Source organism: Babylonia areolata, chromosome 29 (assembly GCF_041734735.1).
Source record: "Babylonia areolata isolate BAREFJ2019XMU chromosome 29, ASM4173473v1, whole genome shotgun sequence".
Lineage (NCBI taxonomy): Eukaryota > Metazoa > Mollusca > Gastropoda > Neogastropoda > Buccinidae > Babylonia > Babylonia areolata.
The window spans coordinates 33,751,101-33,771,311 of NC_134904.1; the positions used below are offsets into that span (position 1 = coordinate 33,751,101).

The 20,211-nt window shown below is 42.1% G+C and overlaps 1 protein-coding gene across 1 annotated transcript in view; it reads right to left on the reverse strand.

Moving 5' to 3' along the window:
• LOC143274653 (phosphatidylinositol 4-kinase alpha-like) overlaps positions 1-20,211 on the reverse strand; it is a 151,098-nt gene that overhangs the window by 461 nt on the left and 130,426 nt on the right. Inside the window, exons 46-52 of the mRNA XM_076578525.1 lie at positions 19,048-19,118; positions 15,874-15,946; positions 13,662-13,824; positions 11,124-11,228; positions 8,838-8,963; positions 4,608-4,728; positions 2,630-2,789 (exon numbers count right to left, since the gene is read on the reverse strand). Coding sequence (XP_076434640.1) covers positions 2,630-2,789; positions 4,608-4,728; positions 8,838-8,963; positions 11,124-11,228; positions 13,662-13,824; positions 15,874-15,946; positions 19,048-19,118 — 819 coding nt within the window. The remainder of the gene's footprint in view (positions 1-2,629; positions 2,790-4,607; positions 4,729-8,837; positions 8,964-11,123; positions 11,229-13,661; positions 13,825-15,873; positions 15,947-19,047; positions 19,119-20,211) is intronic.

Below are 20,211 nucleotides of genomic sequence, written 5' to 3' on the forward strand. Positions count from 1 at the left end.
GTATCGCTCTTTTGTCACAACAAATATCTCTGTGTTAAATTTGGGTTACTCTCCCCAAGGACAGTGTGTAACTTCAGTACAATGCCACCCTTTTTTTCTTTCAGCATGCATGTGTATTTCTTTTCCTATCTAAGTGGATTTTTCTATAGAACTTTGCTACGGACAACCCTTTTGTTGCAACTTGTTCTTTTACATGCGCTAAGTGATGCAAAACATTCGGGACCTTGGCTCATCATCAAATGAATGACTAGCATCCATACCACCACTCAAGGTCTAGAAAATACTGCTGAGTGTGGATTTCAGTGACACACGCTCAGATTCTCAAGCTTCCTGGGTGGTCGCATCACCACTAGGCCACCACGCCACCAAGGCAGAAGAAGAACTGTTACTTAGTCTCTTCACTGGCTACCTGTCTAATACAGAATCACTTACAACCTTGCAACTATGCTGTTTTTCATCTGTTTCTGGCAGTGCTCTCAGATATCTTAAGAATTTCATCCATGTATACATCCCATCCCATCAGCTTCATTTTTCTTGTGATGCTGGTTTCCTTTGCCTTCGCTTCCAGTCTGTCAGAACAAAGTCCTCTGGTCAGCCACTCGCTTTTGCTTTACCCTAGATACCATTACTGTAATAGTTGACACAACTGATGCTGTTGCTATGTTACAACTGGTCCAGGCTATTTATTATTAATGTCATCTTAAATCATCATGACTACTACAATCACTAATGTGTAAGCATTGATTGATTGAATGATTGGACAAATCTTCCTTTTTTCTTTTGTTGTTGTTGTTGTTGTTGTTGATGTTGATGTTGTTGTTACAGATTTGTTTTGCCTTGTTTAGTCTATTTTGTTTTGTTTTGTTTTATCTATCTCTCTGTAGTGGAAGATACTACTATTCGTTTTATATTGTTTGTTTCACACTATTCTCTGTACTGTATACATGTTTTTGGAAAATTAAAAAAAAAAAAGTCCTCTGGTCAGCGTTCCTTCTCTTTTCATGGCCCCAGCTGTCTGGAACCAGCTCCCTCTGCAGATCAGGAATGTCCAAGTATCTCTGCACACTCAGCTCCATAAAACGCTGCAAGAAACAGATGTTCATCCTCTTCCTCCTCCTTCGCCCACACACACGATCATCTCCTTGGGGGAGTGCGGGTGTGTGCTGATTATCTGGTTGCGGTTTTCCGCAGTTTATCTTTATTCTTATCTTATCTGTCTATTATAATCAATGTGCAGTATAGTAGGCTATGTTTATAATTATATTCAAATAATGTTTCTTAATTCTTTCTGTTTTTACATTAAGAATACTAGTTATTACCTGCAGTGTGTGGATGTATGTATGAAACGGTGTATGTGATATTTTTTTTTACATTTGTATCTTCGTAATATTTGTAAAAGCTGTTGTTGACTTTTACAGTTATGGTCCCCATGTTGTTTGCTTGTCTATGTTGTGATAATGCACCTGACCAAATTTCTCCAGTTGGAGATAATAAAGTTATTCTTATCTTATCTTATCTTATCTTACCTAACACCCTGGCAGTGACGGACACAGCTCCACAATACGTCGATCCTCCCCCTTCGTTACCTCACAACCATCCATTCAGCGCTTCCCTGACCCAGCATTACCCCTCACCGACTCCCCAGCCAAGCAGTTATCCAAAGCTTTTCCTCTCACATGTCGGCCCACATATCCTTGCACGCACACACACCTCCATAAAACGCTGTAAGGAACAAGTGCTCATCCTCCATTTCCTTCTTTTCCATCCACTCACCACTGCCACCCTTCATACCCCCCCACCCCAACACACACACCCCATTCCCTCCCCCCCCCTTCTTCTTCTGCGTTCGTGGGCTTCAACTCCCACGTTCACTCGTATATACATGAGTGGGCTTTTTACGTGTATGACCGTTTTTACCCCGCCATGTAGGCAGCCATACTCCGCTTTCGGGGGTGTGCATGCTGGGTATGTTCTTGTTTCCATAACCCACCGAACGCCGACATGGATTACAGGATCTTTAACGTGCGTATTTGATCTTCTGCTTGCATATACACACGAAGGGGGTTCAGGCACTGGCAGGTCTGCACATATGTTGACCTGGGAGATCGGAAAAATCTCCACCCTTTACCCACCAGGCGCCGTCACCGTGATTCGAACCCGGGACCCTCAGATTGACAGTCCAATGCTTTAACCACTCGGCTATTGCGCCCGTCTCCTACCCCCTCCAACACCCCACATCCCCCAGACGACGACTGCCCGATGCTTTCTCTCACCTGACACCCTGGCAGTGACGGACACAGCTCCACAATACGTCGATCATCCCCCATCGTTACTCACAACCATCCATTCAGCGCTTCCCTGACCCAGCATTACCCCTCACCGACTCCCCAGCCAAGCAGTTATCCAAAGCTTTTCCTCTCACATGTCGGCCCACATATCCTTGCACGCACACACACCTCCATAAAACGCTGTAAGGAGCGAGTGCTCATCCTCCATTTCCTCCTTCCTCCACCCACTCACCATCGCCACCCTTCATACTCCCCACCCCCACCCCCCCAATTCTATTCCCCCCCCCTTCTCCTCCCACGCCTCCCTCCAAGCAACGGCCATCCAAAGCTGCCCCTCTCACCTGACAGCCAGGTATCCCTGCACACACAGCTCCATGAACCACTGGAAGGGGGGCGCGTCCGTGCTTCCCCCCATCACCTTCACCATCTCCTCTGTCAGCTTGATGTCTGGCTCCCAGCCCAGGTTCCCCCCCGGGGAACTCTCGAACATGAAGCCGAAATCTGCCGTCATCAAAGATTATTTTGTTTGCTTGTTGTTGTTTTTTTCTTTAAAAATTTTTTTTTTTTATGTGTCCATCCTTTGTATAGTGATTACAGGGTTCATAGAAGTTTCCAATTACAAAATCTAAAACCTTTAACCCTTTGAGCCCTGACCACCACTTTACCGGTGGTGGGGAGGGGTGGCATAATGCCTGGCCACCGGCTGAGCGGTGCGTAAACACTTGTGTCGTGTTTTGCTATTGGTTGACTTGTATTGAAGAGCCAATCAGAAAAACTGTAATATTCTGACGTCAGCGAACGTAGTACCAACATTGCCGCGCCTTTTCACTGTGTTTCGTGCATGTGCTTTGGATAAAAAAGATCGATTTCTACCATGAAGCGTGCAGAGTCTCAACCTGACACGCCTCCTTTGATCAACTGATTCTGCATGCTCAGATTCATTTTCAACATCACTATCTGCAGCAAAATCATCCGATTCGAATTCCACCTCACTATCAGAGTAATCAGTGGCATACTCTACTTCCGATAAATCATCAAGCATATCAATTACTTGCTGCATTGTGTACAGTTGTTTTCTCTCATGTTTTGTCCCTGATTTCTGCCCTGACGGGCCAGGTTGAGACTCTGCACGCTTCAAGTGTTTACGCACCGCTCAACCGGTGGCTGGACATTATGTCATTTTTCTCTGCCACCGGTAAAGCGGTGGTCAGGGCTCAAAGGGTTAAATCCAAATCATAAAATGCAGAACATGGATGACATTAATGTCATTCTGAGTGCCAGCACTTTGGCCACAAGGATTCTTTCAAGGATAGAGTTTTATGTTCTTGAATTTACATTAATTTCAAATCATGATTTTACAACAGTACTTTATCACTAACAGAAATGATGCATTTTTTTTGTAATCAGTAATATATAGGCCAAAATTTAAAACTTTTACAAATCTGGGTCATATTTTTTAAAAAGACTTTCAAGGACTTAAGAAAGGCATGTCATTTATCTGTTTATTCATTTATCTATTCATTTATTTATTCATTTATTCATTTATTTATGTTTCAAAAATTCTTACAAACTCTTAAAGCCTGCATGGACCCTAACAAAGAAATGTCATTAATGGTGGATTGTTCCACCCAGCAAACATCTGCAGGAACTGCTCACATGTTAGAGAGATAAGTAAAGGAAAAAGAGTGACGTGCTGGGTTAGCAAAAACTTCTAAAAACACACACAAAAATGAAGAAAGAAAATGAAATGTCATGAAACACACACACACACTCACACACACACAAAGAAAAAGAAATGTCATTAAACACACACACACACACACACACTCACACACATACACTCACTCACAAAGAAAGAAAAAGAAATATCATTACACACACACACACACACACACAAAGAAAGAAAAAGAAATGTCATTAAACACACACACACACACACAAAGAAAGAAAAAGAAATGTCATTAAACACACACACACACACACACACACAAACACTCACACAAAGAAAGAAAAAGAAATGTCATTAAACACACACACACACACACACAAAGAAAGAAAAAGAAATGACATGAAACACACACACACACACACACACACACACACACACACACACTCACAGACACACACAAAGAAAGAAAAAGAATTGTCATCAAACACACACACACACACACAAAGAAAGAAAAAGAATTGTCATTTAACACACACACACACACACAAACACTCACACACACACAAAGAAAGAAAAAGAAATGTCATGAAACACACACACACACACACACTCTCACACACACACTCACGCCCCCCCACCCCCCCCTGGACCTATGTGGATGATGTGTCCAGTCTTGTTCAGCATGATGTTGCCGTTGTGCCGGTCCTTGATCTGCAGCAGGAAGCTGACGATGCTGTAGGCCGCCATGGACATCACAAAGTTGTTGCGGGCCTGCAGGAGAAACGAGTCAAAGTTTCTTCTTCTTCTTCTTCTACGATTCTGTATACTTACATGTATTACAAATTGTGAACCACCCTCACCCAACTCTTTTTTTTTGACTCACTTGTGTAAACAAAGTGAGTCTATGTTTTAACCCGGTGTTCGGTTGTCTGTGTGTGTGTGTGTGTGTGTGTGTGTCCGTGTGTCTGTGTGTCCGTGGTAAACTTTAACATTGACATATTCTCTGCAAATACTTTGTCAGTTGACACCAAATTTTGGCATAAAAATAGGAAAAATTCAGTTCTTTCCAGTCATCTTGTTTAAAACAATATTGCACCTCTGGGATGGGCACAAAAAAAAAAATTAAAAAATAAGCCTAATTATATGCAAACTGCATTTATTGGTATATTTATATTTTTTGTATTCTCTAAACTTGGCACTTTGACCTCTTATTCTGACACAACAACAAGAAGAGTCATTATTATCATTTTTTGTTCAAACAGGAACTTATTTTGCTAAGCATGGAATTTTTATTTATTTTGCAAACATTTTGGTGCAGATAGTAAAAAAGGGAAATTACTCTGTAATTAATGCTAGGGGACTTAATTTATCACAAGTGAGTCTTGAAGGCCTTGCCTCCTTTGTTTCTTTTTTTTTTCCTTCCCCACAATGACATATCTTTACATCTCTGTCTGTCTGCCTGTCTGTCTATCTGTCTCTGTCTCCCCTCTGTCTCTCCCTCTCTCTGTCTTTCACATAATATCTATCTGTCCATATCCCTATTACCAGTCGCCTTATTTGCTGTCTTTTATGTCTCTTACATCTGTGTTTAAAATGTTATCGTTACTTTTCTGTGTTAATTTCACTTGAATCATTCATGTGTAGCATTCATGCTAGGGTTTTGATGTTGTTTTTCGCTTGGTGTGTGTGTGTGTGTGTGTGTGTGTGTGTGTGTGTTAGTGTGTGTGTGTGCGTGTGTGCGAGTGTGTGCGTTACTCGCTTCCGTTCCGTACAGATGTGAGCGATGTTGTGTCTCTCAGTTTGACGCTGTGTTATACTCGTACATTATACATGTATTAAGTATTCAGTATAACTACATTTATATGCGTACATGTTTGTGTGTCTCTTAGAACAACGGCAGATGTGTAAGTCGGCCAAAGTGCTAATATCTTCACCGCTGGAAAATAAAGATTCATTCATTCATTCTTCTTCTTCAGCGTTCGTGGGCTGCAACTCCCACGTTCACTCGTATGCACACGGGTGGGCTTTTACATGTATGACCGTTCTTACCCCGCCATGTAGGCAGCCATATTCTGTTTTAAGGGGTGTGCATGAAGGGTATGTTCTTGTTTCCATAACCCACCAAAAGCTGACATGGATTACAAGATCTTTAATGTGCGTATTTGATCTTCTGCTTGCATATACACACGAAGAGGGTTCAGGCACTAGCAGGTCTGCACATATGTTGACCTGGGAGATAGGAAAATCTCCACCCTTTACCCACCAGGCGCCATCACCGTGATTCGAACCCAGGACCCTCACACTGAAAGTCCAACGCTTTAACCACTCGGCTACTGCGCCTGTCAGAGTCAAGTTTAATTATCTCTCTCTAGAAAAGTCAACATGTGGTTGTGTTACTTCTGACTGAGACGACAAACCGAGGTCCTACGTGCAGCATGCACTTTGGTCAAGTTAAAGAACCCTTGGCAACAACAGGGTTGTCCCTGGCAAAATTCTGAAGAAAAACCCACTCTTAAATATATGCGTGTATGTGATGGAGTCTCCCGTCGGTCCGATGGATGAGTAGGCAGGCAGGCTTATCTGTCGGTGTGTGTCCTCATAAGGGAGAAGAGGCCGATTCTGGATGCGCAGCACTTCCCACAGGTGCTGCAAGGGAAAACGTCTCCAGAAGTTGAGTCCTGCTTCCTTCGCTCATGCTTCTCCTTAATGGCCAGCGTTCTCTTGTTTTCAAACGTCTTTATGCCACTAGAGCACAGCATCCTCCAGCGACAGCGGTCAAGGGCATCAGTTTCCCAGGAAAAGCAATGTCTATGTCACAGGCTTTGAGTCTTGTCTTCAAGGTGTCCTTGAAGCGCTTGCAGGGTCTTCCAAGTTCACGGTGGCCTTCCTTCAGCTGGCCATACAAAAGCATCTTTGGGATCCTGCGTGTATGTGTGCGCATGATTAACTCTCTCCAGACGAAGGAATGCTCACGCATTCCTACACAAAACGTATTCGGATTCGGACGAAGGAATGGAATAGCATTCTTTGAAAGTAAAATTCCATCACGCGCTGTACACGTGATTTTGTGATTAGCCAAGCAGAGTGCGCTATTCTGGGTCACTCCACAATCGAACAGTATGATTGGTCAGCCTGGCATGTGTGGCCTGTCTCGCACACACGCTGACAAAGTCACTGACCGGTCGTCTGCTCGCGTGCCAGCCTGTTAGCAAAGCGGGCTCTTCTCAGAATGTTGTGAAGCGAACAAGGCAGTGATGGCAATGTTTTAGCGTTGCCGAAGTACTTGAAATGCTACAAACTGAAGGGTCGGACATTGAAGAGGTGGATGATGACGAAGAAGAAAGCTAATTTAATGCAGAAAGCGAGCATGGTGATTCGGGGTGAAAAATTAGCAATATTTTGTACATATGGCAAAACTGTAAAAATAAGATGAGAAATTTGATTATTTTATATGTACTAGTTCAGCACGTAATAAACCAGTTCTGAAAGTTTCATTTTCTTACACAGTATTTTGTATTTTTTGTAATTTTTTTTTCCAAACCCTTACAAATGGGCTGTCTGTGCGGAAAAGCAAGGGAGAAAACTTGTCGTCCCGAGTGAGTTACAAGCCTGACTGAATGACACAGGAAACGAATGATGACTGCCTGAAAGGCAGCTCTCAGTCAGATCCACCCCAGGTAGGCGGCTTACGACACGCTTGTATATAAACAGTACAGCCTGGTTTGACATTTCTTATTGATGTAAACAATGGAAAGCACTGGCAAATTCTCTGTCTTCACCTTTGAACCTGTGTCAACGCGCTAGGAAACAATTCAACAGTTACTGAACTAAAGTATTTTCCACAACAAAAGCCAGAAACTGCAAATCATTAAACACCTGATGTTTCTTATTCCTTGGAAGATTAGACTACCAACATTTCTATCCCCCCCCCCCCCCTAAAAAAAAGAAGAAAAAAAAACCCGTCAGATATAGCAAATCATTACACACCAATTATTTCTTATACTAAAATGTCTTAGACTTTCGACCAAAAGTCTTCTTTTTGTTTACAGCATTTTTTTTCTTTCTACTGCAAACCTTCAAATTCTCAAAACTGTGATAAAAAAACAAACAACAACAAAACAACTATAACATGATAACATAATGATTTTAAATCAATACAAAATTTTCTGCTCTTTGGACTGAGGACTGGACCACTGCAAGATAACAATGTTTGAACCTACATCAGCACATGGAAAATAATTCATCTCTCTGTGTGTGTCCTTGCATGTGTGCTGTGGTCATCTGTGTTAACTTTTTCTGTGTTGACTTTTTCTTTGCACAGATCATATATATATATATATATATAAGAAAACAAGAGAGGCAAGGCCTTCAAGACTCACTTGTGATAAATTAAGTCCCCTAGCATTAATTACAGAGTAATTTCCCTTTTTTACTATCTGCACCAAAACGTTTGCAAAAAAAAAAAAAAAAAAAATTCCATGCTTAGCAAAAGAAGTTCCTGTTTGAAAAAAAAAAGATAATAATGACTCCTCTTGTTGTTGTGTCAGAATAAGAGGTCAAAGTGCCAAGTTTAGAGAATACAAAAAATATAAATATAACAGTAAATGCAGTTTGCATATAATTAGGCTTCTTTTTTAAATTTTTTTGCTGCCCATCCCAGAGGTGCAATATTGTTTTAAACAAGATGACTGGAAAGAACTGAATTTTTCCTATTTTTATGCCAAATTTGGTGTCAACTGACAAAGTATTTGCAGAGAAAATGTCAATGTTAAAGTTTACCACGGACACACAGACACACACACAGACAACCGAACACTGGGTTAAAACATAGACTCACTTTGTTTACACAAGTGAGTCAATAAAAACACCCCAATATATACCTCTTGGAAGGCTTGTGTGGTCTCATCACCGTACGTCGCTATGAAATAATCATACATGGTGATGTCCGTCTGTCGGCCAATCTGGTCACGCGACTTGCTGTCAGGCACACACTCAATCACGCCACACTGAAAAAAAAAGGAAAAAAAGTCACAATAAATGTTTTTCTTCTTTTGACAAATATTACAGCAATGCTACAGGATCTTTAATTCATTACATACAAACATTGGTATACCTGTAAACATTTTATTTGCTATACTAAACACATACTTACCAAATTCTCCATAAAAATCTTGATATACTTTCAATCTTGCAACACTAAAAAAACAACAAAAAACAGCACTGAATACACAATAAATATCTTATTATACATTCAATCTTGACCCACTGAAAAAAAAGTAATAAAATAAAATCAAATCAAATCAAATCAGCTAACCCTCAGAATGACAGACTGACAGACCAGCAGACAGATATAAGGACAGGTGGAGTACACTTCACTACAATGTACTTCACAACACTACACTACACTACACAACACTACACTACACTACACTACACAACACTGCACTATATGACACTATACTACACTTCACTACACTAACAGCACTTCACAACACTTACATGCACTACACAACACTGCACCATATGACAATATACTACACTACACAGCACTTCACAACACTACGATACACTGCACAACACTGCACCATATGACAATATACTACACTACACAACACTGCACTATATGACACTATACTACACTTCACTACACTAACAGCACTTCACAACACTATACTACACTACACTACACAACACTGCACTATATGACACTATACTACACTTCACTACACTAACAGCACTTCACAACACTACAATACACTACACAACACTGCACCATATGACAATACACTACACTACACTACACTTCACAACACTACAATACACTACACAACACTGCACCATATGACAATACACTACACTACACAACACTTCACAACACTACAATACACTACACAACACTACACTACACAACACTGCACCATATGACAATACACTACACAACACTTCACAACACTACAATACACAACACTGCACCATATGACACTACACTACACAACACTTCACAAAACTACAATACACTACACAACACTGCACTATATGACAATACACTTCACTACACTGCACAGCACTTCACAACACTACAATACACTACACAACACTTCACAATACCACAATGCACTACACAACACTACACTACAATGCACTACACAACACTAGAATAGAATAGAATAGAACAGAATATGTCTTTATTACCAAGTGTATCGGGGTCAATAGGAATATTGGGGGAAATAGTACGTAACAAGATGCGAACATAAATCGAAAATCATACACACAGATACAGTAGAAATTAGGATACATACAAGTGCATATCAGTATAAAATCTTGTGCATACTCACACATGCACGCACTGCACACACACACACACGCACACACACACACACACAAATTCTCTCTCTCTCTCCCACACACACACACACATTTGAACAGAAGCTGCATGTAACATATGGATGGGGCTGATGACTAGATTCTCAGGTAGATGGCTGTTGATTGCACAATTCTATTTATCATACTAGACTTGTTTGAGAGACAGGGCACTGAGCTATAGGCGAAGCGACTGGTTTTCATCCTTATACTTTTGTACCATCAACCAGAGGGGAGCATCTCGAAAATCCCAAAAAGCTGGATGTGATTCGTCCTGGCTGATTGATTTTGCTTTTTTTTGAGTAGCCGCTTATAATATATGTCTTCTGGAGAAGGTAGATCAGCCCCGGAAATCAACACAACGACGGGCGCAATAGCCGAGTGGTTAAAGCGTTGGACTTTCAATCTGAGGGTCCCGGGTTCGAATCACGGTGACGGCGCCTGGTGGGTAAAGGGTGGAGATTTTTCCGATCTCCCAGGTCAACACATGTGCAGACCTGCTAGTGCCTGAACCCCCTTCGTGTGTATATGCAAGCAGAAGATCAAATATGCATGTTAAAGATCCTGTAATCCATGTCAGCGTTCCGTGGGTTATGGAAACAGGAACATACCCAGCATGCACACCCCGGAAAGCGGAGTATGACTGCCTACATGGCGGGGTAAAAACGGTCATACACGTAAAAGCCCACTCGTGTGCATACGAGTGAACGTGGGGGTTGCAGCCCACGAACGAAGAAGAAGAAGAAGAAGAAGAAGACAACACAACACAACACAACACAACACAACACTACAAAACAGTGTCTCACCCCAGGGGCAGTGGCCACCACTCTGTAGGGAGCCAGGTAAAGGCGAAGGCCGGCCTGCTCAAAGATGTTCTTGAACATCTCGATCACTTGTAGTGCCAGCATGTCCTGTCAAAGTTCATAGCGTTCTTCATCATCATTATTATCATCAATAACATGATTATCATCATCACTTGCAGTGCCAGCATGTCCTGTCAAAGTTCATAGCGTTCTTCATCATCATTATCATCAATAACATGATTATCATCATCACTTGCAGTGCCAGCATGTCCTGTCAAAGTTCATAGAGTTTTTCATCATCATTATTATCATCAATAACATGATTATCATCATCACTTGCAGTGCCAGCATGTCCTGTCAAAGTTCATAGAGTTTTTCATCATCATCATTATCATCAATAACATGATTATCATCATCACTTGCAGTGCCAGCATGTCCTGTCAAATTCATAGAATTTTTCATCATCATTATCATCAATAACATGATTATCTTCATCACTTGCAGTGCCAGCATCTCCTGTCAAAGTTCATAGAGTTTTTCATCATCATTATCATCAATAACATGATTATCATCATCACTTGCAGTGCCAGCATCTCCTGTCAAAGTTCATAGAGTTTTTCATCATCATTATCATCAATAACATGATTATCATCATCACTTGCAGTACCAGCATGTCCTGTCAAAGTTAATTCAGTCTTTTTCATCTTCATTGTTGTCATCAGTAATGTCATTATCATCATCATTTACAGTGCCAGCATGTCTTGTCAAGGTTCATGCAGTCTTTTTCATCAACATCGTTGTCATCAGTAACATCGCTCTTATCATCAATAACATGATTATCATCATCACTTGCAGTGCCAGCATGTCCTGTCAAAGTTCACGCAGTCTTTTCTATCGTCGGTAACATCATCATCATCCGTCAAAGCTCATGCAGCCTTTTCCATCGTCATCAGTTATGTCATCATCATCATCACTTGTAGCGCCAGCACGTCCTACCAAAGTGCACAGTCCTTTCTCATCTCCCTTCTTTTCATTCAAACTCACATATAGGAAATTTTCTATCTAAAATTACGTTTAAATAACATACTTACCGTGACCCAACTAGTGCAGACTCCGGCAGGGGTCTGACATTCCTGTCCTGTGCAAACTACTATCCGCCTATGCGGAGAAAACGAAACTATGGCCGATAACCTCCCGGAAGTAGGTAACCTCCCCTTTGTCCAGCTGGCTAGTGCCCTCTTTTTCCGGCAGCCATTATGACTCCTGTTCCTGTGCTCTCCATACGGCTAAGTTTTTTCTCCGTATTTTCTGTCTGTCTGTCGATTCTCTGGCGTTCTTGTTTTTTTGTCAAATTTGGTCTTCAACCAGGTCACATAATTATGTAGCTCGACTGGGTGGAGGGGCACTCTTCTGGGGTCTCTAGCTTCCTTCAGAGGCGCACCCCTAGCCACCTCTCTCAACAGATGTCATGTAGTGTATGTGGACCAGTATGCACACTCTCTGATGCCTTCTTAACTCACTCAGTACGACCAGTCCTCTCTTCTCTACACAGACCCCTCGGATGTCCAGTGGGTGTCTGAATGACCCAACCTTTAGCTTCCGTCGTAAGAATTGTGGAATTCTTTGTCAACATTCACATCTTCAGTATAAGAGCCTTCCGCTTGCAATATTTTGATGATGGCAATTGGGGTGAAACGCTGTTAACGTTGTCTCTTTCGCCGTTTGTATGGCGAGAGTTAAAACACCATCACCAAAAGTGGAGAAAGACAAAAAACAAAACCAGAAACAAAACAAACAAGGAAAAAACAAACAAAAAACAAACAAACAAAACCACCTATCAAACAATGTTGACAATTCTTGAAAACAAAGAGTACAACACCATCACCAAAGCGAACAAAAGCAAACAAACAAAACAACCTGTCCGACATCACCCCCCCCCCCCCACCCCCACTCCCAGCCCCCCCCCCCCCCAACATTTTTTTGGGGGGGCCTTTGCGTCATCATTACACACACACACACTGACTGACTGGAACCATTTATTGTCAGATTAACTTTTGTTGTACTGACATTTTCGCAACCATTTGAATAAATATTAACTGAGCAACACAAAGAAAATCAAATTTGAGAAAAACAAAAAACAAAACAAAACAAAAAAAAACAAACCCAATGATATGAATTTAAAAAGAACAACATATTTAACAAATCGATTTACCAAATTTAAATAATATCAATATCTCAAAAAAAAAAGTTCTAACACACACACATACTCACATACGTGTATCCCCCCCCCCACCCCCCAACATACATCCATGCATGCACACAGACACCCATTCAAATTCCACCACCTCATCCCCCCTACCCCAAGTACACTTGTTTCGTCACATTTTGATTTCATTCCCTCGGCTCCAAAGACGTGTAAGTGTTCACACCCACATGCCCAAGCTCTCTCCCTCTCTCTATCCCTCACACACACACACACACACACACTACACACACACACAAAAAAGAAAAAAAAAGAAGGAAAAGCAGCCAGAGTCTCACCTGTCTCACATCGTCGCCAACCTTGAAGATGCAAGCCTGCCAGTAGTGCAACGACAGGTCGTTGTCGTTGGTCTCCAGCGTGCCGCCCTCCGCCAGCCTCTCCAGGCCATGGATCCCGCACCGCCTCACCTTGAACTTGGCCAGGAAGGGCGCTTTGGCCGCGCTGTCATCAGGCAATCATCAGCATCATGATTAACCCGTTCAAGCCTGGGGAATTCACAGCCTCGGCAGGCTTCCGTGCTATGTGGAGTGATGGCCTAGAGGTAACGCGTCCGCCTAGGAAGCGAGAGAATCTGAGCGCGCTGGTTCGAATCACGGCTCAGCCGCCGATATTTTCTCCCCTTCCACTAGACCTCGAGTGGTGGGCTGGACGCTAGTCATTCGGATGAGATGATAAACTGAGGTCCTGTGTGCAGCATCCACTTAGCGCACGTAAAAGAACCCACGGCTACAAAAGGGTTGTTCCTGGCAAAATTCTGTAGAAAAATCCACTTCGATAGGAAAAACAAATAAAACTGCACGCAGGAAAAAATACAAAAAAATGGGTGGCGCTGTAGTGTAGCGACGTGCTCTCCCTGGGGAGAGCAGTCCAAATTTCACACGGAGAAATCTGTTGTGATAAAAAGAAACCCTGGGGAATTCACAGCCTCGGCAGGCTTCCGTGCTATATATTGATGTGAAAAAAAAACAAAAAAAAAAAAGCTGAAAATATATTGTTTTTCTTCTGAACTACTTGTGGACACATCCAGAAATATTGTAGTCGAAGTTATTTCCCTTCTCTTTGCGGTTTATGCACATGGGGGAATGTGAAAACCACTTCAATGAGACAAATTTTGATGCAAGAGCACTGCTAGGGTGCAGGGCCATGATGCAGTATGTGTCATGAAAAACAACTCTTATATAGCGCTTGATCTTGCAAAAAGCATAATAATAATAATAATAATGGATACTTATATAGCACACTGTCCAGAAATCTGCTCTAGGTGCTTTACAAAAACGCTTTTGTTAACATAAAACATTATATCTATGTTACATACACACACCAAAATGTGACTACACACACACACACACACACACACACACAAACACACACTGCATACATACATTTTAACATAAAATGTGCATCTAACAGCTACCCTAACACATACGCACACATAGGCAGGCACAAACTTACATAAACACACGCACGCACAATACACATCCATATACATGCATGTAGTTATGTACACATACATATGTATACACACATAGTCAAGCACAGCTAACGTCAAGCACAGCATCTCAAATGACCTTTGTGCAAAACTCCACTCACGCAATTCATCCACAAACATGGCACACATACATATATATCTTTTAACAGTCACCCCCTCACACACACACACAGCCTGAGATACTAAATCGAAGAATGAATAAACACTTACACATATTTGTATTCATATTTATATTTCTTTTTATCACAACAGATTTCTGCTGCTCTCCACTGGGAGAGCGCGTCGCTACACTACAGCGCTACCCATTTTTTGTGTGTTTTTTTCCTGCGTGCAGTTTTATTTGTTTTTCCTGTAAGTATACATAGGTATACATTCACATATATATAGGTATACATTCACATGAATGTACTTTCTTGCACCTCCCTTCCCTACCCCAAACACACTAACACACACACAAATAAACTATATTCTCCACCCCCACCCCCCAACTCCCACAAAAACACACTTTCTCACCCACACATTGGCATTTACTCTCTTACCTCCCTGCACCACAGGTACATGCGCACAAATAGCAGAAACACAAGCTCTTTTAAACACAACACACACACTCTCTTATCGACACCCCACACTCCCACACATGCATACAAACAAACACGCTCTTGCACACACACACACACACACAACACATGTTGTTATTTATATTTACATTGTTGTAGGTTAATACTTGCTGATATGCATATACATATTCTCCCTCCCATGTCATGACATCTCATTCAATACACACCACAATCTCTTTAGACTTTTTTTTTTTAATAATAATAATCTACCTTTCCTCTGATACATGACATGAACACTTTTTTTACACTAATATTCACATGCACTCCCTTTCCTTTATCCACTACTTGACTCCTTTCCGTCTGAAAACACTTATAGTGAATAGACGTTAAACTGAAGATAACACACAACCATACAGATGGTTTCCAGGCCAAACATTCCTTCACCTCTGCATGGGTGTTCCAGATTTGTAGTCAATCTCCGTCACGATGGCCTCTGGGTTGGACGGCAGGTAGCATCCTGGAAAAAGTCAACTACTTTTGAGTACACGGTGTGCATTCAAATGCATGAGCATGTTTGTTCGTATGTGCGCACACAAACGATAAGCATGTTTGTCCATGTGTGCATGCAAATGCGTATGCATGTTTGTACATATGTGCATACACAAATGATAGGTATGTCTGTACATGTGTGCAAGCAAACGCATGTGCATGTGTGTACACATGTGTGTTTAACAAATAATGTGCATGTGTGCATGCATGTATACTAGCAAAGATGTGAACAAAGTGCATGTGCTATGCGTGCAACCATCTGTCACATTTTTTTGCACCAACACGATTTTACCTGAACATTATTCTCACAATTATACTCCAATTTGCATATCTTTATATGGGAGGTGCCATAAGGGAATCGGTCAGACACTGGACACACACACACAGTCACACAATATACATCACACATAATACACACCCACACATCCGTAAGGGAATCGGTCAGATACTGGACACACACACAGTCACACAATATACATCACACATAATACACACACACACAGTCACACAATATATATCACACATAATACACACCCACACAGCCGTAAGGGAATCGGTCAGACACTGGACACACACACAGTCACACAATATACATCACACATAATACACACCCACACAGCCGTCAGGGAATCGGTCAGACACTGGACACACACACAGTCACACAATATACATCACACATAATACACACCCACACAGCCGTAAGGGAATCGGTCAGACACTGGACACACACACACAGTCACACAATATACATCACACATAATACACACCCACACAGCCGTAAGGGAATCGGTCAGACACTGGACACACACACACAGTCACACAATATACATCACACATAATACACACACACACAGCCGTAAGGGAATCGGTCAGACACTGGACACACACACACAGTCACACAATATACATCACACATAATACACACCCACACAGTCACACAATATACATCACACATAATACACACCCACACATCCGTAAGGGAATCGGTCAGACACTGGACACACACACATAGTCACACAATATACATCACACATAATACACACCCACACAGCCGTAAGGGAATCGGTCAGACATTGGACACACACACAGTCACACAATATACATCACACATAATACACACCCACAGCCGTAAGGGAATCGGTCAGACATTGGACACACACACAGTCACACAATATACCTCACACATAATACACACCCACACAGCCGTACACAATATACATCACACATAATACACACCCACACAGCCGTAAGGGAATCAGTCAGACACTGGACACACACACACAGTCACACAATATACATCACACATAATACACACCCACACAGCCGTAAGGGAATCGGTCAGACACTGGACACACACACAGTCACACAATATACATCACACATAATACACACCCACACAGCCGTAAGGGAATCGGTCAGACACTGGACACACACACACAGTCACACAATATACGTCACACATAATACACACCCACACAGCCGTAAGGGAATCGGTCAGACACTGGACACACACACAGTCACACAATATACATCACACATAATACACACCCACACATCCGTAAGGGAATCGGTCAGACACTGGACACACACACACAGTCACACAATATACATCACACATAATACACACCCACACAGCCGTAAGGGAATCGGTCAGACACTGGACACACACACACACAGTCACACAATATACATCACACATAATACACACCCACACAGCCGTAAGGGAATCGGTCAGACACTGGACACACACACAGTCACACAATATACATCACACATAATACACACCCACACAGCCGTAAGGGAATCGGTCAGGCATTGGACACACACACAGTCACACAATATACATCACACATAATACACACCCACACAGCCGTAAGGGAATCGGTCAGACACTGGACACACACACAGTCACACAATATACATCACACATAATACACACCCACACAGCCGTAAGGGAATCGGTCAGATACTGGAGATCTAGTGTTCACCAGTGATCAGTGTAGGATACTGCATTTCGCCATGGTGTTGTGTCCTTGGAAAAGGACATTTTTTTTCCCCATAAAAGGAGGAGTCTGTATTATACTCCATGTTTGGTGACACATATACTTACCGTGTCAAACTGATGCAAACCAGGCCTATCGGTTTGCTCTGCTTGGCCAAATTTTGCGCGGCTAACAGTGAAAAGATGGGGCCGTCTTGCCCGGTCCGCGCTTAGCCAATCAAAGGCCTCTAAAAGCTATGAGCGCTGAATCATTCCTTTGGCCAAGGCTCTCCACGCCATCTTGTCAGGTTTATGCTCTGTCTCGTCTTACGCTTTTTCTGGCTATTAAGCATGTTCATTTGGCCTTATTTTGCTGCATGCGGCTTGTGTTTATTGCATTCTTACATTCTGTGTACTCGATTCGACTCGGCCCCCTCGATTCATTCGTTTTTCTCTACCTCTAAGTCGATCCTGTCTTTCCTTTCTCTGTTGGGGATACGTTTATCTAACATACTTACCTTGACCCACTAGTGCAGACTCCGGCACGGAGTCCGACTCCTGTCTTGTGCAAACTACTATCCGCCTATGCGGAGAAAACAAAAGTAGCTACGGCCGATAACCTCCCGGAAGTAGGTTACCTCCCCTCTGTATCCCTGACTAGCGCCCTCTTTTTCCGGCAGCCATCTTGACTCCTGTTCCTGTGCTCTTCATACGGCTAAGTTTTTTTTTTTTTTTTTTTTTGTATTTTCTGTCTGTCTGTCAATTCTCTGGCGTTCTTGTTTTTTTGTCAAATTATGTCTTCAACCAGGTCACATAATTATATAGCTCGACTGGGCGATCGGGCCAAAATTGAGGCGCGATCAAAAATGGATTCGCTGACACTCTGGGCCCTCTACTTCGGAGGCACTTTACTTTCCTCACTCCACCTTTCAAAGATGCAGGATCTCACACATATATATATCCAGATATATTTTTAGACCAGATATGGTGTAGCATGTCAGGACTGGTTTTCGTGCTTTGGTGCCCCACTGACGCAAAAAAACCAACAAAAAAAAAAGAAAAAACACACCTGAAAGCAAAGGTATTACCTTGCTGAAGCTTGATATGACTCAGGGCCTCCAGACACGCCTTCTTCCGCTCTGGTCCTTTGGGAAAAGGTCTGCAACACACAGCCGCCACCGTCACACAATATACACCACACATAATACACACTCACACCGTCACACAATATACACCACACATAATACACACACACACCGTCACACAATATACACCACACATAATACACACACACACCGTCACACAATATACACCACACATAATACACACACACACCATCACACAATATACACCGCACATAATACACACACACACACACACAATATACACCACACATAATACACACACACACACACACACAGTCACACAATATACACCACACATAATACACATACACACCGTCACACAATATACACCGCACATAATACACACACACACCGTCACACAATATACACAGCACATAATACACACTCACACAATATACACCACACATAATACACATACACACCGTCACACAATATACACCGCACATAATACACACACACACCGTCACACAATATACACCGCACATAATACACACTCACACAATATACACCACACATAATACACACGTACACCGTCACACAATATACACAGCACATAATACACACTCACACAATATACACCACACATAATACACACGTACACCGTCACACAATATACACCACACATAATACACACACACACCGTCAACACAATATACACAGCACATAATACACACTCACACAATATACACCACACATAATACACACTCACACCGTCACACAATATACACCACACATAATACACACACACACCGTCACACAATATACACCGCACATAATACACACTCACACAGTCACACAATATACACCACACATAATACACACACACACCGTCACACAATATACACCGCACATAACACACACACACACAGTCACACAATATACACCACACATAATACACACACACACACACAGTCACACAATATACACCACACATAATACACACACACACCGTCACACAATATACACCACACATAATACACACACACACACAGTCACACAATATACACCACACATAATACACACACACACACAGTCACACAATATACACCACACAATATACACCACACACACAGTAGCACAATCCACACCACACACAACACACACACT